The sequence below is a fragment of the Rhea americana genome, unplaced genomic scaffold (genome assembly GCF_003343005.1).
Source record: "Rhea americana isolate MKP2758 unplaced genomic scaffold, rheAme1 scaffold_19, whole genome shotgun sequence".
In the NCBI taxonomy this organism is placed as follows: Eukaryota; Metazoa; Chordata; class Aves; order Rheiformes; family Rheidae; genus Rhea; species Rhea americana.
In genome coordinates this window covers 1,635,874-1,661,047 of record NW_028186038.1, presented here as the reverse complement: position 1 = coordinate 1,661,047, position 25,174 = coordinate 1,635,874, and the positions used below count along the sequence as shown (strand labels likewise).

At 37.9% G+C, this 25,174-nt stretch overlaps 1 protein-coding gene across 1 annotated transcript in view; it reads left to right on the top strand.

The window, feature by feature from the left end:
• CACNA2D3 (calcium voltage-gated channel auxiliary subunit alpha2delta 3) overlaps window positions 1-25,174 on the top strand; it is a 452,513-nt gene that overhangs the window by 310,195 nt on the left and 117,144 nt on the right. The window contains exons 14-17 of the mRNA XM_085302579.1: window positions 5,797-5,814; window positions 16,351-16,422; window positions 17,238-17,318; window positions 21,737-21,811. Of these exons, the coding sequence (XP_085158705.1) occupies window positions 5,797-5,814; window positions 16,351-16,422; window positions 17,238-17,318; window positions 21,737-21,811 (246 nt within the window). The remainder of the gene's footprint in view (window positions 1-5,796; window positions 5,815-16,350; window positions 16,423-17,237; window positions 17,319-21,736; window positions 21,812-25,174) is intronic.

Sequence of the window (25,174 nt, the reverse complement as noted above, 5' to 3'; positions counted from 1 at the left end):
AGGAAATTATAAGGCTAATGTCATTACCATCTATCACATTCATATAGGAATAGTTGTAGGGTACTAAAGTCAGCGTACATTAGAAATCCAATTAGAAAATGAATATTGTCAATTAAAGGCGCAATCAGATATCAGACCTTGAGATTCTTCTTGCTCAAAGCATACTCAAGGAATTCATACTCCAGTATAAATTTACTATAAATAAGGATTGCCAACGTAATTGAGATTCATTATCCACCCTTCTTTTTAATCAGAGGGTCAAATATTTGCCACCTTTACAAAATATGAATGTAGTTTCATCATTAATAGTTTCTCAACCACTTAGAAATTGTATCTTGTTCGGTAGGAGACCTGAGATGTTTTTGTGGTAAGATTATTTATTTTTGATTTCTTATAGTTACTAATGTGATTGAATTCATTGCCACTGTAAATCAAGGYTCTTTTGTAATACAGCTAAAAGGTATAAAACCTAGGGGTTCTCTGAACACGTTTTTCTTAAAGGGTTCTGAAGAGTCTGAAAGGTGTCACTGATTCGCACCTTCCCAATAACTGATGCCATGTGATGTTACTGAACTTCCTGTGGACTCGGTCAGAAATGGGGAACAAAACTAGCTGGAGAATAAGCAATTAGCAAATCAGATACTTGAAGCTGAGAAAAAAAAAAAAAAAAAAAAAAAGCAATGATTGTGGTCATAAAGTTGTAAGAAGTCACACAAATGAAGAAAAAAAGTAAAATGTAGAGATCTACAATATGCAATCGCACTTGCAGAGAACTTTTAGTAAAAAAGTTGTTAGTTCATCTGATAAAGTTTTGTACTGGCTATTAGGAAGAATATCAAGGGATTTGAAATTCCCCAAGGATCAAGTGGCATCTGTACCCACTAAATTAATTGCATTCTTAACTGTTGATGTTTTATTGACTATGTAGCATTCTGGAAAAAGATCATGTCAGAAATGAACTCTGTCTTTGATTTTTATATGGCTTGACCAGTCAGAAATATTTCCTTTAGATTTTTAAAAAGAAAAATATGGAAAAATAGAATTTAGAACCAAAGAAATAAAAATAATAACCTTTGGTGAAGTGATGGATCTTGATGACCCACTAAATAATTGAACTTCTTTTCAGAGAGACTGTCAGCTTTGTTGTCCAAGGTATTTAACAACATTTTCACTTTCTGACTGCTTACTTATGTTGATGAAGGATTTGTAGTAACCTAAAGAGAAGACCATCGTGAGGTGTAGGTTGCAGACCTACTTTCTATCTGAAAACAGATGCAAGGAAAAGTCCAGCTCAGGTTCTGGCAACAGAACTAGTTMCAAACAAACCGATTCACTGACAGCATAGCGGACTGGCAGAAGCCATCAGACTATAGACCGTACGAGTAAGCAGATGAACTTGCTGTAGTCTGTCTGGTTGAAATCTCCAGCATGTTAAATGATCTCACTTTGCAGAGAAGCCTTTGATAAAGTAAAAGCAGAAATATGTATTTCAGCTATTAATTAGGTTTTCAAACAAATGTCRTGGAATGGATTACTTTATCTACACAGACTCTGAGTGCTGAAGTCAATTAACACACGACTGAACCATAAACAGTTAACTCATATTTCATTTTTTGTACAAATAAAATTGAGTTGCAARTATTGTAAATAATTGCGTCAAGAGAAAAACTATTAGAATGTTGTTAACTGGTGCCTTAAAATATTGATGATAAATTTTTTAGAGTCAGTCTAAAGACTGAAACGTTTTGAGATATTCAGTGCCATAGGTGTCCCCTATTCCATATGAGGTAATATTTTGGGGGAACATGATTCTGTTATGTTAATAAGTTTAAAATTCCTCTGTAAAACTCGAGTCTGACTGTTTTAATGCATTACAGGAAACAGCCATCTGAGGCAAGGTGTCAGCAGTGTTTCCCATTCCTAGTGGGTGGTTTGGCTGTACTCGATACTTAGTTTATACAATCCCTTGCTTTCTTCCTTTGCTTATTCACCTGTGCTGTCTTGTCTTTTGGAGTTTGGGTTTTATTTATTTTTTTCTGACTGCAGGGGTCCTTGATTTTTGAATCTAGGATTTTAATTTTCCATGACCGTAAAGCAGAGCTCTAAGTGGTGCTCACATGACAAACCGTACTGTGTGAGTTTGAGGATTAATTAGACAAAAACATAATGGCAATATGTATTTGTGCTTATGCACTTAAGCGATTGCCCTTTGTTTTGCATTTTAATCAATAAGAGGTCATTTATTCAGTGTTTTAAAGAAAAATACTAAACTCAAAGTCACGTTATAGTATCTGGGACACAAGGAAACTTCCTGGAAGAAACTTATTCGAGTTTGCTTCAACACTGCTAGCGGTTGTTTTAGATGCTTCACCGAAGGTGCCTTCTTCAGTGCTTTCTCAGACTGGCATGCTGGTGGGCAGAAAAGCTAAAAGGTTGTTAATTGTAACAACGACATTAGTCTCCTTTCCATATATTACGAGATCTAGGAAGTTAGCACCGATTTTTTGTGGACTTGCGTCTCTGTCCATTTAGATCCACATTCCTGCTGCCCATTTCTCCTTTCTTAACACATGCCTGGATCTCTTTAAGGAACAACCAACTATTTTGTAACAGGTTTGCAAGATTCTGAGGAAAGCCAAGCTGCTGCCAACTCATTGCCCCCTTTCTGAACATCTTTTCTTAATGGCGAGAAGAGACAGGCTTTTATGTGGTCTGGCATGAAGGAGTGTTCAGCAGATCTCCTGSTGCTCTGATGTGTGCCTCCTGCTTCTCAGCACGCTATTTCAGATATACCTAACCTTGACTGCAGCTGCCTGGCAGCAGGTGGGCAGCAGATGCCTGGCAGGGAGCAGGGCAGCTACTAGGCATGTGGCCTCCCGGCACCTCAGCCGTGACCATTTTAACCAAACCTGTATTATCCAGGCAGTAAGCTTAGGAGTGAGTAAAACTCACTAATGCCTTTTCACGTGTCTTCTGCCGGACACAATCCCCGAAGGGAGGAAGAGCTACTAACAGGGAAACCAAATAGAAACAGCAGGTACTTTGCTATAGGTAGGRCTGAAAAAAGATACCCGAATGGTGTCGTTTACCATAGGTGCAAGCAGAATAGAAATTTCTGCAGTGTTTTTGTGGGTTGGGAAAAGATCACATAGTTTATTGAAAAGCTGCCTCTTGGCAGCATATAAAGCAAACCACAGGAATCAGAAGTACCCGCTGGGCTTGACACAGAGTCAGGCAGTTTTCAGGCTGTACAATAAGGGGTCAGACCAGAGGACTATTACTGTTATTGTTACAAAAATTGTTTGTTCCCCATGGCCTCCCAGAAGGAGTAATGTCAGACAAACCTCCACAGTTTATTTCAAAGGAATTTGTAGCAATTATTATCCTGAATCACTGACATACAGGATCCCGTAGCAGCCAAGTCTCAAACCAACAACAGAATGAAGATTTGTCTGACTGTAACAAAGACAGKTTTTTTTGTGGAAAAGATTGTGAACTTGGATTTAAAAGCTCTAGGTGAAAAGTGACAAGAATATCAGCCTAGGAAAAAAGTTAACAGAATTAAATCTCATCTGCTGACCCTATTCTTAATCTATGTGGTTAAATTCAATATAACTAATGCAATTAGTAAAAATTTTGTCAAACACTGCTGATACTCATGTAAGCTTTATATGTGAATTTTCAATATAGCCTTGGGTGTATGTATATGCATTTCTGGATTTTTTTTGGTCCAACCTGTTTGTATGCTTTTTTTACCCCCCACTTGAAATTTTCTCCACTGTATATTGACTGTAAGTGTTCTAAATTAGTTTGAATGTTGTCTGGAAATAAGCATTTCTGCAATGATACCTCTGTACCTGCATTGCATCTGTTGCCTTGGGTTCCTTGACAGTCCTTTAAGTACTATTTTGGAGGACGTGACATACAATTTAGCTGATTATGAAAACAGATGAGTTGGCTATGTGTAGTGGCTTGGGAAAACTGTGCAGTTCTTTAGTCTTTATACTGAAGGTAGAAATTTAGACATCGTTCTTTATGGCATCTGTCTTTATCTGAGATACCAATGAAAGAGTACTCATAGTTGCTACACAACTAATACAAGTTATGRTTTTATTTTTAATAGAGTTAGAAAACCAGTTTCAGTGTTACAATAGGAAATTCAAAAATTCATGTTTCAACTTTCTCKTTTTTTTCTGAATGGAAAAAAAGCTTCCTCTTCTCACCGTTGTAGTAGCTGAGTCAAAGACTAGTACATAGATAAATGTTCAGAAAAGCTTGAGACTTCTCTAACTAATGCTCCATCCCTTTATGCAGGATTTAACTCTAGTATTCGCAATTTATAAAACAATTGTAATTTCTGCAGCAACCCTTATATGCCGTTCAATATAACCTGTTATTTAAACAACAGGGTTTTAAGGAAGCATACATAGGTCATATTTGACTGTAATCACCTCTTGTGTTTTGCTTTTGAAGCCATTAAATTTTAGGATGGCAGATTTTTACCTGCACCAGTTCACCCTGCACCTAATTTYGTTATATTTTATGTTGTGAAAACAGAGAGAAATGGTGGCTGGTTGCTTTCATGGTTTGTGAGCTAGTGATCATTTGTGATATTTTCATTTCATGATATGTAGCTAGTGTAGACATCAACTTGTAGCAGAACGCTAGAGGGAAGCTGGTTTATTATCTGTTCTAATTCTGAGCAGTGACGAGGTCTGTTTACTTGCTTGAGATTTTGAAGGTCCCTGCATTTGGTGTTGGCTCACATGTTTTTCCAGTAAAGATACAATTTCTATAGGAAAAAGAAATATTCTCAGAAAGGTAGATTTAGCATAAGGTTAAATTGCTATGAATGGTGAGTTTTGCTAAGAGGTTGAAAGTAAAGGAGATAAAATTAGAAAAGGGGAACATTTTATTGTGCCTTTTAATAGTTTATTTTTCTGAATTCCTTTTCACTACTTACAATGGGTTTTCTTTTTTCTAAAGTGAAAATAGAACCCATTTTTTCAGCTCTGATAAATAAGATGTTTGGTATGTAATGGAGCTTACTGCCTGCTCCCCATGCCTTTTTCTGTGAGTTATTGCTCACAGTAAATACTGTGCATGCAGCCAGGCATGAGTGATCTTGTCTAAGAACATCTATGTGATACAAATGTGCACATATGCATAAACACACACCTTGTATTTGCATGTGTGCACATGTAAACATACTTACGTGCTTAGAGTACAGACATGCCTTTCATGTGTACTTTGTTGTATATTATACGTATATGATAAAAAGTTTGCATGAGCACTGTAACTTCCTCGTACCTATGATTTTCTTTTAGTTTCTTGTGTCATAGAGCACAACTTCAGTTTAAAAATCACAGACCTCTCTTAATGTTCATTCTGAATGCAATATGTGTTCACAATGAGTTCATAATAGATGTTTACAAGCCAAAAATAGCTGATTTTAAAACTAAAACTATCTCTATRTTGAATTATATTTGTGTACAGGAAGATGGAAGTACTTCACAGTTTAAGTGTGATACCATATCCGATGAGAAAACAGTCCCTCYCTGAGCACTGTGGTATTTAACAAATTGCACGGTGCTTTTGTGATACCTAGCAGAGAAGCTGTCAAACCAAACTAAGTTAATRTAAGGCTTCAGTAAGTTGACTCAATTGGCAATGTAAACTTAGTTTCTCTAGTTTCTTTCTTGTATACTTTGTTTTTTAATTATATTTGTGATTTTATTAATTCAACAGCTAACGTAGCTGTATAATGACTGCTTGTTCTATTTTATTGTTTTTCAGCTCCCTCAGGCTCAAAAGGTAAAATATTTTAATCGAATTTCAGTCATTCACAGTAGTCACCAGTCCTTCATGTGTCCATGGTGGTGTGAGCATGGGGCAGTAGTGATCAGTGAAACAGTTCACTRTATTGGAGCTCTGGAGTGGAGCAGCAAGAGAAACAAAGCCGATATCAAAGCAGTGCCTCGCGGCTCCCCGAAGGGCTGCYGGTCAAACCCATCAGCGCTTTGAACGTAATGGACGTATTTTGACCTACAACTTGAAAAGAGCAGGAAAGCCATTTCATCAATGATTTGAACATAGTAATAAGAAAAAAGAAATTCTCCCCATTAGTCCACGCAAAACGACTCTGGATCCTTTTGTCTTTATCATGGAGACTGCGGAGTCATGGTACCGCTGATGCTCTTTCACTGATCCCCGCTGTCTCTATCAAAGCGCCTTTGAATACATCCAACATTTGATGTCCAATAGGTTGCCGACAGTTTCACATAATATGCTTTTGTCTTTAAACAGCTTCTGCATTGATACGGTATGTTCGCAGAGTCACCATTGCACATCATGGTATCGCAGTGATTGCGGCAAACTCCAAGAATTGCTTGATGCTTGTTGCATCATTCTTGTGTGTTTCACAAGTATAATTAAAAATTCCAGAAAACAGAAAATCTAGACRCTTTTGTGGTTTGCAGTGCAAAATATCAGGGTGAAAAATTTAATTGGAGGTACTGGGAAACAGCTATGCCCACTCCTCTGATTTGTTCTTACTGTGCTACGTAAAGAACCATTAATATGGAAAGTTATGCGTAGCAATTAAATATCACTGTTAATAAAAGTCTTGGACAATGATAAAAGTCCATTTTTAAATGAAAGCTAYAGGTTAAGTGCTCTTCAATGAATAACTTTTGTGGAATGGTTAGGGCATCCACAGACCTTAATACTTTAAAATGTTTAATTAATGTATCCCATGCACTSTTTGGTTTAAAAAGTAAGAAACCTGAGCATGAGAGCTTTTATTTTTATGATGCTGTATATTTGAGATTTCCTTGCTCATGGAGCTTGGAAAATCCTGTTTCTAATCTGCAGGTGACATGCTATCCTATGACACTAGACTATGTTGTTCTTGTGCTCTGATAGTTGCAGAGTGTACCAAATGCGATGCTATGGTAAGAAAAATTGTTCTTTTTCTGGAAATACATGGCTTAAAGTACTCTTTTCTTGTAGCTTCGTGGATGTGTGGAAGGAATAAAAAACTGGCTAGRCTGGCTAGCTTTGTTTTTTTCATGCTAACTCCCTTGTTTAATAGTTTATGCCAAATGCTTCCTTAACGGTTTGCAGAAGAGGAGACAGGGTGAGGTTACAGTGCGCTGGCGCAGAAGTGTTTCACCCACCAGGCTGTTTAGCAGATTGTGCCATGTGATGTTGCATCATACAATCTGATGTCCATAATGCTGAGCTATTAAACAGCGGTCTGGGATAAATCACTAGTTCTAGGTCAGTGGAAAAGCACACCGTTTACTTGAAGACCACAAAAGCCATTTTTCAGTGTATTGAGCAAACTAATGCAGATCTAAAGCCACATATTTTGTGTGTGTGTACATATGTCACGCAAATGGGAGTGGGACGGGTGAATAGGAGGGAGAAAGAGGGCAGATAAAAATAGTCTATGAGAGCTTTTAATAACTCAGGTAAGACAAGTCTTTTTATAAACATAGTTTCGTTGCTTTATAAAGATTGTAGCCTTTGGTGCAGGATATACTGTTTGTTTTTCCGAACTGACGGGCTTTTCTTGTTCCCTAATGCATTGATCCTTATGAGGCCTCCTTGCATGTGACTGTCAAGGCCTTACGTCTCTAGGAGCTCTCTGCCTCACCCCCACATCCACCTGATTTGGATCTCTGTTTTTTTCCTGGATTCTTTTACAGCTCCTCAGTTTCTGGCAGTGTGCTCATAAAAGCTAAATTTTTGGCTTGAAATCTTTAAAGCTACCCCCCAGTCTCCTTCCTTCTCTTCCACCAGCTAACCCTAAGCAGATGTTTCGTATCTGTCTTCTTCTGATCCCCTGTCTGAGCGTATTGTGACACGAGTACAGGCCCGGCAGTTCAGCTGAGTGCATCTGGATCTAGGTCAGCCTCCAGCTATCAGGGCTTGCTGCTCAGTATTTGACTGGCCAACAGTTTGCCACGACTCTACATCAAGCAATGAAAATCTGCTTGCTGGTTAACGTGAGTCACCATGTGAAATTTCCGAYATACATAGGCTTCCTCAGTGACTGGTCAGGGTTTTTTCCCCATTACATGCTATGCAAGAAAATGCCTAGTATCCAGACATTCTTCCACCAAGGCAGAACATGGCAAACACCTCCAAACCAGCGAATCCCTTACCGTCTGCAGGGTAAAGGGCAGCAACGTAGGGCTGATATGTGCCGTTATGAATGACTTAGTCACTAGCGTACATGTTTTGCCATATGGTGTCTGAACTTGTACTGTATTTTTCTTGGAATCTATGTGTCATCTTGCAAATGTTTTCTCTATAAACATTTCAAACAGGCATGTCTCTCTAAACATATTCACTTTAATCTCTGAATGATCTGAAAGAAAAATGTGGCATCCCACATTTACCTTTACTATTTTATATCCATTATAAATAGTTGGTCATCTTGATGAAACGTGAGGCATTTTTGTATGAAACGTTTTGGGTCTTCTCAGCTCAGCTGCAGTCATTAGCTATCCATTCTGAAGACTCTTAGATTTTATTCTGTCTGAGGCAGTTAAATACCAATTAAAACCTCTTGAAAGTGTTATGGTATCTGCTATAAATCGAATTATTGCAAATTCAGAATTGGAATGCAGGTGAAATGAAGTGTGAGGAGTTTGAGTTTGATGTCTGCTGCACCATGGTACGTGTCTTGAAAAGATTTTTGTGGTATTCCCTACACTTAAAATAGAAAACATCTCAAAACCAAAAAATTAAAATCAGTTGCAGATGATAAGGATACTATTTTAATATGGTTATATAGCTTTCAGGAGAAAATATGAAGCTAATGCATCTAAAAGAAAGAGCCACTATCCAGAACAATGGAAGAAATTCATGTGACTTTCATGTTATATATGTTGATTTTCTGCACATTTTTAAGTAACCATCCCAAAGGATTGACAAAATAATAATAAAATAAACTGATAACTCAGGTTTCCAGCTTTTTCTATTTGGCTTCCAGAATGACCTCTATCTTTCAAAAATGTTTGAAGGGCAGTTTATATATTCGTAGATAAGCAAAAGCTATTGCTCTTTAATAGCCCCAAAGGGTGTTTTGCTTCTTAGTCGGAAAGCTTTCCTTACTTTCTTGAACTAACGCAGCAGGATTCAAGATCTGTTGTCCTACTCCTGCTGCGATGTTTTGTTCTACTTAGCTTGTGTGAGGAGGTGGAAGTGAGTAAGTTAAGACACACAAATCAGAGGCAGATAGTCGCGTTTAGGAACATAGGCTTTTTTTAATGACTTTCTCATGAACAGAATCATATTTCGTCCATATAGAAATGTTTTGATAATGTTTATTACCCAAAAGTTCCTGACAGCTTTCTTTCTTTCTTTCTGTGTTATCCTTTAACTTCTGTAAGTAGTTCTTTGCTCTCCTTTTATCTCAATGCTATCATCTTTCWGCCATTTGGGAGCATCATTTATCATTCCTCGCATCATTTACCTTCTTATACTTTGAAGTGTTGAATTAACTGTCACTGGGAGTAGAAAACAGAAACTCTGCAAAGGTGCTATTTCACTGAAGTGCATGACTAGTAATTTTAACATTTTAATAAAATTATAGAAGTTGTAAAATTGAATCTAATGAAGTACAAAATAATCAGTAAACATTTGCATTTGACCCTGATTTACCATTCCTTTGTTTCTTTCTGTTTCCTGGTCAGGAGAGACTATTTTATTTTACCCTTATAAAGTCTGTAAAGTGAAATGACTCTTCAAGAAAACTGCATTAAAATTTTCACTTACATATTAATTGCAATCTTAAATTTAGTTTCCAAATTTATCACGTGCCCTCATCAACAAGCAAGTTAATTTTTAATATTTTTGGGCCAGTGATCTGCCAACTTTGACTAAGTAAACTTGCTAAAATAAGGATTTTTGTGATGTTTCATTTCTGTGTGAAAAGAAGTTGCGTTTCTTTTGTCATTTCTGCACACGTTCCTATATTGTCCCAGGTGATAATTTGAATTTAAAACAAAAGAGTAGCTGTTCCTTATTCTTGTAGTCTATATAAAGCATGATTAAATAGTCGAACTGCAGTTCTCGGGTGCTTCCAGCCTGCCGCGCGGACGCTGCTCGGCACGGTCGTCACGGGGCGAGGAGGAGCGAGGCTCAAGCAGGGCTGTGCCGAGCGCGGGAGGGACACGGTTATACCCGGAGGTGAAGAAAAACCCAAAGCCCCCGCACGAAGCCCTCCGGAATTGCTGTCCGCTGCGGCTGAAGCTGCAGCAGCGGCGCCGCGGCAAATGCTCCCAGCGCTGCCCCCGGGAGCGTGGCGTTCCCGGGCCCCGCGGGTTCACCCCGCTTTCGGCCCCGAGTGCAGCGCCGTGCTCGCCCCCTGGGCCGGGCGGCCCGGCGGGCAATACCGGCAGAGCGCCTCTGCAGCCTCCTTCCTCCTCCAGCTCCCTCGAGTCCTGGGTCCTCCCGGGCCGTGGGCCGAGTTTTCGTGCGTCGGCGTAACCGCGCGGTCCTCTTCAAACGCTCGCTCGCCCCAGTGCTTCTGCTTGGCCCCGTCCGACCGGCTAACTTGTGTTGCTTTTGATCCAGCATGCTGACTCCAGTCTTGTCCTCCGTCCTCTAGAAAGAGCAGCCTCTGGAATTTTTCTGTATTTGAACCTGTAGGTAATTTAATTAAACTTTGTGGAAATCAAAGCCCCTTTTGATGGATGGTGAAAAATCAAATGGGAACACTGTAGATCCGTATAGATTACAATTCAAAGGAATGCTATGGAGAGATTAGTCTATGAAGAATTTTTGGCACTTGTTATGGTTATTTGATAGTTTCTATGAGCCAGAGTTGGATGAAGATGAATCTGACATGACGATAGCCTGTTTTTTTTTTTTTTTTTTCAATTGAAATATGGTTAGGCACTGCATTTGAATGCAATAAGCTTATTTAACAAATAATTGTTTCTTTGTCATTGCTTTTGATGTTTGGGATTCTGTTAATGCATACACACTGTCCATCTTCAAAATAAAATCAGTTAAATGGCTATATCATTTTATATATGTTTGCAGCAACAGATACTCTGTTCTGCAGAAATTTTCTACGGTTTTACTGCTCTCCAAAGTAAATGCAAAATAGAAGAATATATTAAAAATACAAAAATTGTAAGAAACATTCCTTATTTTGTTTAGCTAAGTGTTTTGAAAAGCAGGAAATGAAGGAAATACATACGTTCAGGACCCTATTGTATAGCAAGAAGATGCCTTATTCTGCAAGTGTTGAGACTTGCTGATGTCAGACATCAAAGAGAGTAAAAAAGTCTTTTTATAAATGTAAGTTAAAATTTAATATAGGTAAGTATTGTTAAATATCAATAAATATTCCTTCTATAAATATATATAAGTAATACAGTACAGTATGCTTATATATACATAGTACATATATACATAGAATATTACTCTCCACTAAGAAAGTGATTATACCTATAACACCTTTAAAAAAGCCTTGAGCAAGGTATTGTATGTTTTTCCTTTATTTATTTTTATTTTTGTGTCCAGTGTTTTTGTATCCTTCCATTTATTTTGTCATTTGCATTTTCATTTGACTAATAATGAGTCTATTGCTAACTGAAGCATATGCCAGTGCCTTAAGCATGGCTCTGGAATTCCCGTCTTTTATTTGTGCCAGTTTCCTCCTGTTTCCAGTAATCCAAAACGGAGAAGTTGAAGAAACTGTAGTTGATATCCACTTCTCTGAAACCTGCAAATRCATTCTTCAGAAATTATGTAGACATGCTTGACAAGCATGCTTACATGGATACATATAAGTCAAGCAAAATTCTAAGCTAATTAGCACATAGATRTCATCACTGGCTTAAAACTGTTAAACTGTTAATCAGTGATTATTTTTATATTTTGCCATTATTTCTTAAAAATGGAACAACAATTATTAACTGTCCAGAATTTTTAGAGGYTTAATGAAATTAGATGCCCAACTCCTAGTGAGGTCAGTGAGATTTGGAAACTAAACTTCGTGAAGCTCCTTTGAAAATTTCATCCCTAGGAAATGGTGGCATTATTCTGAAAAAAAATTATTTGATACTATTTTTGTACAGTTCCACCAATTTTGAATTGGGTTTTACAGTGTTTTTTGTTTCTTGAATCCATTTTTTCTGCTTTGACATTCCTTATTACATCTTGTGCCATGTGAGATGTGCTGAGTCTGAGAAGTGTTTAGGTGCTTTTGAGTTCTGCATCTTACATTACTTAATTTTACAGCAAAAGATACTGTGCAAAATGTTTTGAAAAGCACTTTAAAACACATACCTTTCCTTAATGCACATCTGTTACTAGCATCAAGTATTGGAGACTGCCAATGGAATTTGTGTTTCCTGGAGGATTAGGGGTAAAGCAGTTTCCTTGTCTTTTTCTTGATGTTATGTAACCACTTGAAGAAAATCAAAATGTGGTAAYGAATGTACTACTAAATAAGAAAAGGCAGGGCTTTAACATCACCTTGTGTGTGTTGGCTAATACAGTGCCCCAGGCAGAGAATAAGCATAGACTTCTATGAGAGAGATAAAGATTGAAGAAACAGAAAGGAGCTTCATTTGTTAATACTTAGACAATGATGTGTAAAGAAGTTTGATTAAGTATTGAAAAGTATTGCAAGAGAAGTAAGAAAGGAGAGGAAAGTAAGCATAGGGTTCTCTYTGAGAACAGAACAAAGTTTAAGAACAGTGCTGGAAGGAAAGAAGAGTTATTAGTGCACCTGCATCTTAATTTAGATGAAGTTCMAACCTTTGGGTGAGCCTTGGTCCAAATTAATCCTTATTTGTAAGCAAAACTGATCAGCCAGCAGCATTTTGTTTCAGCAGAGACCATGTACATAATGAAAGATATTGTGTGAATAYGTTTTTGCCAAAGCTAATTCTGTTGCCTGAGAACCTCCTCCTGGACAGGTGGGGGTTAGTAAAGATGAACCAAGCAAGTTTTGCGTGTGTCTTTAGACACTGTTAAGTTACCACACAGTTTACGAGGAATTACTGTGCCACATAAAGCATACTTTGACAAAAATGGTCGATAGYTGTTAGAGCTAAGAGACTGGAACAGCAAAATCGGATAAGGCAGAGCTTGCTTAGAGACTGAGATTAAATTCATGCAGCTTCAGGTTTCTGTCATTCCCAAGGATGCTCCACTGTATGCAACTAGTAACCACCCATCTGGTGACATTATTGCATTACATTAGGATGAATATCATTCTACTTCTTTGCTAATAGCACCCCCCCCCCAAATTTTTATGTGTTAATTTTTTTTTTTTTAATCTATTACCTGCTTAGAAGCATGGATATCGTGATTATGGAGAGAAGAAGAAAAAAAGAGTTCAAGGTGTTTCCCATATGAAATGTTTGATTGCGATATTTCCTTTCCTAGATGCCTGYATAGGTATTTTCAGAGCCTATGACCATGTGATGTCCAGTTGATGAATCTGGGAATGATAAAGATTGTCTATAATTTCTTTTGTTAAAAAAAAATCAATATTTGAGTAACCAAAGTATCTATTACTGATTGCAGAATACTATGAATATTAAAAATAAGTACAGCCATTCAGAGACTTCATGATTCTATATTGATTGTGTTAATCTGAGTTTGTGATATTTAACATTTTTCATTAAACATTAACTTCTAATTATGCTAGTTCTGTAGATGTCAGTGATGTGTGCTAGTTCTGAATACAACAAATATAAGTTGAAGTTTTTTCAATGATTAGATAGTGTATTTCTGGGTTTTTTTCTTTCCTCAGAATCTGCTAAGTTTTTTTGAACTGCTTGTGCTATCACAGAGTTCTGTTATATGTAGAATTTGTCAGACTTTACAAGCAACAATGCAAAATTCCTAGTTCATGGCTTCCTTTGCAGTTTATTCACAACTCTGGTGTTTATYGTTTCAATAGAAATACCCAGTGGCTGCCATTCTACTCTTTCAAAGTATTTCTTCTAAGATGTCATTGCCCAGGGAATTAACCTCTCCTCCTCCCAATAAAGATCATTCCTCACAGTCTTAACAATTTTTATGACGCAAATAAAACTGCGGCTTGGGTGGGTAACTCAGTGAAACATCCCAAATATGAGTCCTCTATCAGCCAGTTGTTTGCTGACTGCACTTACAGAAGTAGCCAACAATCTGTTCAGCTACCAGACAAACAGCAGGTTGAACTGTAAGCTCACGTTTCTATAAAAATGAATACAGCAGCCAACCCTCGGTGTTACTTGTAGATATCGTAGTTTACAGGGTAATCGTTCTCTGCATGCCTCCGTAGTTGATTTTGAGAGTTAATGATTTGTTTTCTCAGAGTTTCCCAGCAACTCTAGACTGCTTTTTCTCCTTAAAAAAAAATTAAAGCACCCTAAGATTTTACTAACAGTCATTTGGCTGGCATCCTATCCAATAAATTGTTTCCAGACATCTCTTAAGACAGCACTGGTTATAAAACAGTATCATACTGATACTTGACAATTGCRTAATGTCAGAGATGAACAACCCTGGGCAATCATATGCAAGCTCTGAACGCTCCAAGTTGTCACCCCATAATCAGCAAAATGCTTTTTCACTTCTTGAGGTACATGTATTTGGGACTATTGACTGTTGTGCCRTAGAAGGCTTCTCTCCATACAAATCATGTCAGTGTGCTTGGCTGTACTACTCTGACCAAGAAGAGTAAGCTTTTAATCTAGTTCAGCCACAGTTGACCTTAGCTACAAGCCCTAGATACCCAGTGTTTTTGTTTTGTTTTTTTAAACTCATTATTGCTTAATAGATGAAGGATCGTATCTGTTCTTTTTAAAAACAACAAAAAAAGCAAACGATCACAGGCTGGTTCCACCTCATGCCTTTATCAGTTCCTTATCAGATATAAACTTTCTTGATGCTAAAACCYATATGTCTTCCTATCTGATGTTTGCAAATGTTCCTCCTCACCCTGGGATAAGGCCATTTTTCATGAAACATGCTTGTTTGGGAAATTGAAACACTCCTGAAACAGAATGGGAGCTGCAAGACATGTAATGTTCTAGATTTTATTTGATTTGTTAATGTGAATTGCATTTCATAAAATGTCCTGATCATAATATGTGACTCTTGTGTCCTGAGAATTTGGGGAGGTGATGGTTGTTGCTTAATTAAAAACAAAAGCACTGTTATCAAAAGTCCAAATTCCAATGATTCTCCAAAAATGTATTAGAAGTAGTGCCTGAATATAGAAAATGTGATGGAGGGGTCATAAAAGATTGTCACAGTTGCAATTGGGCATGAAACTCACCTAGAAAATTCTTCAGGATGATCAGCCTCTTGCTTCTTCCTTGTGGCTAAACCAAGSTGTAACTTAGACCTTATTCATGCTTAGAAATCTGTGGTCGCCRTTATAGCTGGGTACTTCATGCTTTCAACAGTTGCATAAACCTCTTCATCTTTAAATGTCTTCYGAAATTATAGGGGAAAAAGGCATTTAACAGTAACTCTCAAATTCCAGCTTGAGTTATCTTTCATACGTAGAAGATGAAGAGCCCCTGGCACACAGGGCAGTGCTTGTSTTTCCTCGAGCACCGCAGCTGGTCCACCCTGCTAGCATTTGCCTCGGGGCAGAGATGTAGTCTGGCCAGAGGGTGTGAAGAGCAAAGAGACAATTGTCTGAGCAATGTCACTCTCCTGTGGTCAATGATAAAGCAGTCTACATGTTTCTCTTGAATGGAATCAAGGTCAGGAAATCTGTTTTCTCCCTAAATTGAAGAAATATGTTAAAAACTGATGTGCAGAATCAGCTAATGCTTTGTGCCACCACCTAGTCCAGCAAACTGAAACCGGATGGAGCGAAGATGCTCCTGGGATCCTAACTGGCTGTCATCCTTTCTGCCGCAGCATTAGCTGATGAGATCTCAGTCTGGACCAGAAACAAAGTGCATGCACTCATGACCTCTTGTTCCTTGCTGGGAGAAAACAGCTTGAGGCAATCTTGGCAGAGCTAACACTGGGAAAGATGTAGACCGGAGCTCCAGCTGCTTTGCTACTGCACATGCTGCTTCCACAACCCACATTTCAGCTCCTTGGTGTCTCATGGGAGACTGCAATAGAAATGAAGAGGAGGCATCTTTCCTGCCCGTGCGGATGTTGGGGTGGGCAGAGCTGAGATATAGTTGAGATGGGACTGGCTGGACCGGGTTGGACTGACTACAATTCTAAGTACATAAGCATCATTTAAATAAGTTGCCTTATCGCATTTAAAAGAAAAAAATGTAGTTGAAAAATGTAATCACATCTGTAATTGTGCCTTAGTTCTTAGAGATAATATTTCTTTTTCAAATATAGCTTGCTGATGATCAGGGATTGGTGTTGATGACAACTGTTGCCATGCCAGTATTTAGTAAGCAAAATGAGACTGTAAGTACTCACACTATTTTTGTTACGCAATAACGGGGTGACTGAAGTGAAGTCACTTTCAGGGGCCTAATAAGGTTTCAGCCTACCCTAAAGCTTTTGCTCCTTTTTTGTTCTTATTTTGCTTGCAGTTAGTATCTCCTTTGTTAGCATAAAAATGTGGATGACAAATAAGCCTGAATAACTATACTCTAACTAACAAAATGAGAAAACCCTATCTCTAAGAGACAAGTACCAGGTGATGCTAGGCCTTAGTGTATTCTTTCTTCTATATTACCTTTTTTTAGGCAAATAATCTACATCCATTTTCTCCCCCTCATAACATTCTGCTATGCTTCTATTTCATAGACCCAGAATTAAATTAGTCATATGTGTATATTATGCATATATCTGTTTACCTTTAATAATTTAACAAGTTATTAAATAAAATTACATCTACTATTCCCTTTTTGCTTTATCTTTCTGTCTTGTGTACCAAATGGCAGGGGAAATTGGGAAATGGGAGGATAATTTATTTTGATGAGTAGGTTTTTGTAAAGTAGGACCTCTATTACTCAAATATATAAAGAATAGGGAATGAAGCTCTCTGTTGAGGGACTTCCATGGAAAGTTTGCATGCCCTTTTGGTTTGAATTGCAGATTAAGGAAAAAGAAGCCATATTATTGATTAAATGACTATTTGATCAGATGAGCTGTACCAGCCTCTGTTTCCCRCACCTTTTTAATAGTTTGTCTATATTTAATAGTTTGGCTAACACAAGACTATTGATTATTATTTCAGCAGTGGTTCTGAGTGCATGTTTTTTTGTTCTTTTCAGAGATCAAAAGGTATTCTTCTGGGAGTAGTCGGCACAGATGTCCCAGTTAAAGAACTTTTAAAAACTATTCCAAAATATAAGGTAATTCACAAATGATGATTATATTCCTTTATATTCAATATAATATCTTACRTTAATTTAGCATATTTATTTACATATGCACATTTATTAGAATAATGGAACCTAGAGGGCAAAGTCTGTGTTTGTACTGATATAGCTCCATTATTTCACTCATTCTCTTTGGGAATCTTAGCTCTCATGGCTAAATATCGTTGGTTCTGAGATCAAGCCCAAGTTTCCAATACCCAAATTAATGACTGACTTGATCTTCTGTTTTTTTCAGATTTCACAGTGTGTTCTATGAGGTATTATACATGAAGTATTATCTTAAATAAGATCAGTGTAGCTATTCAACAGAATACCATACAAATATCTGTCCTTGAAACCATACAAAGATCTGTCCTAACCATGACCTGAGGACTTCTGCTTGTGTGTAGCACTTCCTTCTCCAATTTCACATCCCAAAGTTGGTTCCTTGGATTAAAGCAAAGGGGAACTTGAACAAGTTCTTGAGCAGCCAGAGTACCACTTTCATCTCTGTTGCCCAATATATGCTAGATTTTTTCCCCCTCCTTTGTTTTCCCAAGTCAGAGACAACTATACTGTAAAATATGTCTAAGAGAAAGATTTGCAAAATTTGTCACACTTGATCTATTGGGAAACATTTGTAACTCAGTAAATCTCAGGCAAATGCAAGGATATAATTATTCTCCATTTAAATACAGTAGGGTACATTAGTATTTTACTAGTTCTCTATCTTTAAAATGCTTTATTCTAGTCCCATTTCAGTCAAAAATGAAAATTAAAGGAGTGATTTCCAGTTAATTTCTAGTGGAATTTTTTTTGCAAGATAAATGAGCAAATAATGAGATACTGTAGGCAGCTTTTACTAAAGAGGCCAACCATTGGACTAGCTGCATTTTGATACATACCTGTACTGATAAGTTCGTGTGTCACGCTTGCCTGTTAATTGGCTGTCATGCTCTTATTTACTGATTTCTAAGAGGGTGGAGGAGTGAGCTGGCTTGTGAGTATCTTTGAATATTCTTTGATACTATTGTAGCTAATTCTAATTAGGAAGAAAAATCCTCCTATCTGTTTTAATTATAATTTGATTGCATTAGCATTTACCACATAATTTTGCAGATCAATATGCAATAACTGGAAGGTTTAAATTAAATGAGAATTTGATGAAAATTTATGTATAAAATGCTGTCACCAGTACTGATAAAGTGTGTTGCAATAATTCCCTGGGACTTGGATCCCACTGGGCTAGATGCTGCACAAACACAGAGCAGAAAGGCTGTGCCAGCTGCAGAAAAGGTGACAGTCCAAGGCACGAGGCAGCAGATGAATGTACGCTGATACCAGAATATAGTGAACTCTGAGACATTGCTGGGCAGGATAGATAARGAGAAATAGTCTCGATGCAATAACCATCAAAGCGGCTGGTTTTGGACATTGTGAGTTGCGAGAATTTCGAAGGARGGCGAGGCAGTACCCTTCCTAGATGTTTGCGGAGAGTGCTTGTTTGAAACCAAGCAGTGGGAGGCTGGCTGGGCTGACGGTAGTGAGGGACATGTCAAGCAGGGTGTGATGGGGTCTGAAGGTCTCTGAAAAGAAAGACAATTAAATAGTGCTTTTGGGTGTGCAGAAATGCACAACCAGTACAAGGTGGCAGAGAAAAGGGTTATCGGTGCAGAATTTGGGTCTAGAGAAACAGTCGCTGGAACAGCACTCTTGAGGAGCTGCAAGCTGAGTTTCATTTGTAACGAGATGGAAGGATGATGTAGTAACTGAAGATAGGCTCAGTGAAAGCCTGGCTGTGCGTGGCTGAGTAGAAAAGGCCAAATCATAGAGATATTTTTCGGAAGGTATCTGTAAGGTCTGGACATAATCTGAATACAAGAGCCTGGGAAGAGTGTGGGGCCTGAACGATAGGTATCACAGCAGTTATTTAGAGTGGTTCAGAAATGATAGGCAGGAAAGTTAAAAATTCCGATTTTGTCCTATGGTGTAATTGTATTTTAAAGACTTGGTTTGATTCGGTGCAAGTAATATATGATCACCTTCCTGAATATGAAACTTTTTATTTGAAGGTACATTTTAYGCCACAGAATGTAATACAAGAGAAGGTTATTGCAAGAAGCATCAATATGCAATACAGTTAGGTTAGCAAAATCACCRGGGTTATAACTTCCAGTCTCACATACTATAAACGTTTCTGAACAGTAAAAATACCGTGCAATTGCAAGAGCATAATCACCCCCTGGGACCCATTTCTGTAGAGGCAGCATGTGAAATAAAATTCACACAAGGATATAAAATGATTATTTGGAAATCGAATTCTGCTGACCTGGAATTCTCTCAGCRTGGATGAGATGGGTTTTGTGCAGAGGGAGATGAATAATAACAATGAGCTATTTTCAGCAGTCATTATCCAGACTAAACTTCCCCAGATGTCAGTGGGAGTTTGTCCTGAATMAGGTAGGGTTGGATATAGTAATATTTAGTTTTCAAATGGCATTTTACAGTCCTCACGGAAAGTTTTTCCCTTTCTGAATCAGTCCATCATTTGGAAGAGAGTTCAAGAGGCAATACTGCTGTAAGCAGTAATCTCTCTCAAATCAAAACATTTTGGGTACAGACAGCATACTGTCTCAAGTACAACGAGTGAAAGCACAATAAAATGCTATGCTTGGAGTATGGGTACACTTCAAAAAGTCAAATATTTTTTCCTAAGAAGTCCACCACCCACGTTTGTTCCCTTACCTGGCTTCCGCTGTTTGGACGTCGTTCTGCAGTTATCAACAGCAATGCTTGTGGTCTAATGTTTGGCAACAACCGCTTCATGGTCATAATCTAATAGGTAAAATATGTCCACTGTTAGGATTTTTGTTCTCCTTCCTTTACAAAGAGGTGCCAAGAAGATATCACCTTCTATTATTTTCATTAAAGTTTATTGCTTTAGGAAAACTGCTCATTTATGAAACAATCTTCTATGTGGCAGCTATAGTTGATCATAGGAAAGATCACAGGAAAGAGGTGATATAAATCTCGCTTGATTGTTTTCTCCATGACCTTGCTATAATATCACATTGTATTTTATATTTCTAGAACATTACAGGTACTAATAGACTTGCTGTCCTACTTACATTTTAGAAATTATTCTGTCTGTTTAAGCTTGCTCATATTGCTTTATGTCAGACCCAAGCATTAAAAATGTACTGAAATTCTGTCYATCTTTGATAAAAATTTAATCATTTGCTTAAACTTAAACCATTTAGTTAAGCACATTGTTGAATAATGACAATTTGCTCAATCAGATCCTTAGGAAGGAAAATTTATTTTTATAAAAGTTAGTTTGTTATTAGCAAAAAAATGTGAAATAAATAGCAAAGTAAGGTGCTTTTATTTTTTTTGAATACCTCAGTGTGTCAAGATGCTCAAATAAAGATATAGCTATTAGAACAGAATCACATTTGCAGTGAGCAGTTTCGCACATACGGAATATTATGCTGCTTCCAAAGTGAAAGAATTGAGTGAAGAGTGTCGTGAGGTATATAAATCCCCTCTTTGCGTGGCAGGAGTCGGACGGGTACTGMAGCTGTAGAAAGATTCTATGTTAGCAGCAAGTTGGGGGCAGTTTGAGTGACCACGGGGWGGCTGGAAGGTGTTTTTAATGTGGCTGGTAGGTGCACTCCGCTGTGTAGCAGGCATATTGTCAAAATAGTGGAGKTGGTATTTAAAAAAGTACAGTGCTAAATTTGGTTACATATCCCGTTAGGCCTCATAAAGCATTTCATTGCTCTCGGATGATCTCTCATAGTTCTGCTTGCTACAAACCTGGGAATTGCTTGAGTTTCTTTATTGCCTTGTTCTGCGTACTCAAATAAACTTGAATTAACAGAGAGGTAAAATATCTTAAAGACTGGTAGATGCAAATACAAGAGGTGACAGGCCACTGCTTGCTCAGCGTAACTATGCGCTCRGTAGCACGGACTTAAACGATTCTTTTACAACATCACTTGCACAAGTGACATAAGCTGAACGTAGCCACTCCTGGGAATATGTGAATTTACTAAACACCAGTATCCCTTTGCTTTGGYGCATATCGTATGACACATGCTGTGGTGTCTTATATATATGAGTATATCTAATTCACTCTAAAGTACGTAGAAATAAGTGCCCTAGATAGCAAAGTGGGTGTGACATTTTAAAATTGGGCTATATACTGAATTCATCGCAATGACAGGTTCTCATTTACACAAAATGCCAAGGATCAGTGCTCTGCACACATTGTAATGAAATACTGTGTTGATAAGGGTTATGAATGCCAGCTTTAAGCAAGAGATGACTAAATGTTTGGCTGGGATTTTTGTTTCAGAAATCACTGGAGACCATGCTAATTAGTATTTCTGTCTCATTTACTCTTACAGTTAGGTATTCATGGATATGCTTTTGCAATTACAAACAATGGATATATTTTGACTCATCCAGAACTTAGGCCTTTGGTAAGAATACTGTTTATTAATCTATTWTATCTAGCTCTATATGTTGTATTTGTTTTTCTTTTGCTGTGAAAAATGTAATGTTTGTTAAGAAATGTAAATTCAACAGAGCAGTGTTTTTTTCAGGAACAACTCTTTGAACATATTACTGAGTATAATACTATTTTCCTCTGGAAACAAAGGTTAGCATGAAAAAAAATCAAGAAAAATACACAAGTTGCTCTGCAAAAGATGCAGACCTCCATTGCTGCAGAATAGCAAAGCCAAAAATTGCTATAATTATGTTCATTTTACGTTGAAACGGAATGCTCTATTGCAGTGTAATAACCCCTATTTGTCATGTTAAAGTGTTAAAGCTAGTTTAAAATATGTGCAGAAATTTCAGTAAAGCATACTTTTAAGCCAAATGGGGGCACAAGGGATTTTCTCACTAAAAGAGAAATAACAGCAAATTTACGTTTATTTCCCTTATCATCTTGTTTGCATTAATCATAGTAGGAAAAATAGAAGTGCCTGTTACCCAAATGTTTATCAACTTAACGCCCTAGAGAACGGGTACATTCCTCATTGCATCATTGTTTAGGAATAGCTCTTGCAAGTGTTCCATCACTATCAACTCCAGGCAAAGCATGCGTATTAATGACTTCACTGCTATATACACATGGTTGCCATATGTACTTCTCATGCAGCCACCTTAAATAATGTCTAATTTCAACAATATTTTAGTAGAAAACAGAAATATTAATTGGGTGGCTAATYTCATATAAAAATAAAATTATTGAAAAGCATGATTTATGCAGTCATTAGTGTATCTGACATTTTCAGTCAGCAAAGGCATTTTGTCTTTCTAAGATTTGGGCTAGGAATTACGCACTTAATGAACATTTGTATTTGCACTTATTGTTTCCTTACTATTTACCTGGAGTAAAGCGAACGCAAGTTCAGCAGGGCGTGAACGGGAAAACAGTTTCTCAGTAACGTCACTGTAGAAATGGACAACCAATCAAATGGCAAAATGGACATTACAGTATCTTTGAAAGAATTTTAAAATATATAGTTTATTCTTCTTCTTCTACATATATATATATATCTAATATGTAGTTTATTATCTAAATATGTAGTTTATTATTTTTCTTTTAAAAATATAACTCATGTTTGTGGATAGTAGAAACGTCCACAGCTGTGGAAAGGAAGACCSAGAGAGGATTTGACATATTATTGACCATTATGCAATACTGTTCTCAGAAATGTCTCTTGCGAATGAACCGGATGTTTTTCACCATCCCAGTGATGAGTAGTTAAAGCTTTATGTCCAGGTATATATAGCTCAGATCTCAATCAGTTAAATTAACATGCTCCTGTGACTTTTATTTTTCACTAAAATGTGTTTTTTTTTCCCCTCTACACTCTCCTCGGATGATTTCCCATAAAGATGAATTTGTATCCTCTTGTTTTTGGGGAAGCAGGACCTCTGTTACCCAAATATATAAAGAATAGGGAATGAAAAACTTCCAGCCTCAGTAGATGCAGGTTGCTCCTAAGCAAGACAGCAAGCTCTGTATTGATACCTCAGTGCTTCATCTCAGTCAAAATGTGTCTCGTCTCTGCAGGCTTCTGGAGTATCTAAGTATAGGATGTATGGAAAATGCCAGTGTGGGCTTACCTGCAAAATGTTTCAGCTGTTGCTAAGGGAAATGCGATGGCACYGTGTTTTAGTTCGTGATCAGCCACTAGCTTCGCAGTGTTTTTTCTTCTCTCTGTATGTATTAATAATGCTTCTTGGCTATCCTATTCTAGGCTAGGTATAAAGGCTTTTTTTAGCATTCTTCACTCTTTGTAATACTAAAATCATGCCTCAGTCGTGATTCCTAAAAGGGCTGTTGACGATCTCTCTCTCTCATTCTTCATAGGTACCCCTGGCAGTTTATATTTGGAAGCTATAGGAATATATATTTGGAAGGTCCCTATCTACACAGCAAATGCTTTACAACACGTGCGTTTACCATACTATCCCCTTTTCTTCTGGCAAATTACTTACCACAAGGATTATTCAAAAAAATAGCATCTATTCTTTAAAGAATAGCTATTTTAATAAWCAGAAAGTAATGAAATCCAGGAACAGTGCATAATTTAAGTTAGACTGACAAAGGCTGTTATCTGCTTTCCTTATTTCTGTTGTGGTGGCATGTTTTTATGAGGGAAAAGGTGGTTTTATGTTACTATCCCGAGCCCCAGTGTACATCTTGAAGACACTTATTTCATTACCTTATACAACAGCCTCTCTTTTTAGAATCAAAATGCTGGGCAGTAGCCCATAAGCTGTCGGCTGCAGGGAACTCGCGGTGATATATTCGTGGCGTGCTCAGCTCAGCTCAGCTTGGAAGAGTCGCTGTGACTCTGGGTTGTGTCAGCCGTGCGCAGGGGGAGTCTCCTGTGGGCTGCAGCGGAGTTTTGGAGAGTGAAGTGATTGCTGGCCTACGCCTTTAGATTACTATTGCAGGCTGAATCCYGATACCGTTATAACCGGGGCAAAACTTCCATGAAATTTGCAGTAAGAAGGACGTGAAAATAGGCAGGGCTGAAATTAAAGTTCACCAAAGATACTACCTAAAATTATTTGGATGGGTTGGAGTTTACGTTCAAGTACACTGATTACTGACGTGATCCAAGCTGGCTTATAGTGTCGTTATATTTTCCTGCGGTGATGTGAAGCTGGACTATTACTAGACTGCTGCGTTGCTAACCCCAGTGGCCATGTCTGTTAGTTCTGCAGCTGAYGTACTGCTTTCTAAGAAATTGTCTTACGGGACGCTGCAAAACCAGGTGGGACAGCAAACGCTGCTGAAGAGGAGAGCGTCCTCTTGCACAAGATTTTTATCTTATCCTGGCCAGCATATTTAATCATTAAGCTAGCTATGTTTCATGTGCTGATTATCCTACTGAGTTTATATTTTAAAATGTTTTTCTTGGACATTTCCTCTCTTGTTTCTTCTACTGCTTCTGGAGTAAACTCGGCTTTCGGCTAGGTGGCTGGCTGTGCGCGGGCGGCTGGTGGGAGTGATTGCCTAGGCAGAGAAGGGAGGTGCTTTTGCTGAGTTGCAGGTCSTTGTGGCAGTCTGCGACAACTGCTCAAGCAGCCACCAGCGCTCCCAACTCAGTGCCCCTTGGAAGTTTTCATAGGTGGTTGCTATTGCCGTGGCGGGAGCTAAAAGTTACGCTTTTCTCCAAAAGACATTACTAGAGGGAGGAGTCTTGAGAAACAACTTAATTCTGACAACCAGGGAACAAGGGAGCGCTTGGAAATGCCTTCTGGAAAATAATAACAAAAAACAGCTTGAGAGGCATTATCCGGTGCATGAGCACGAG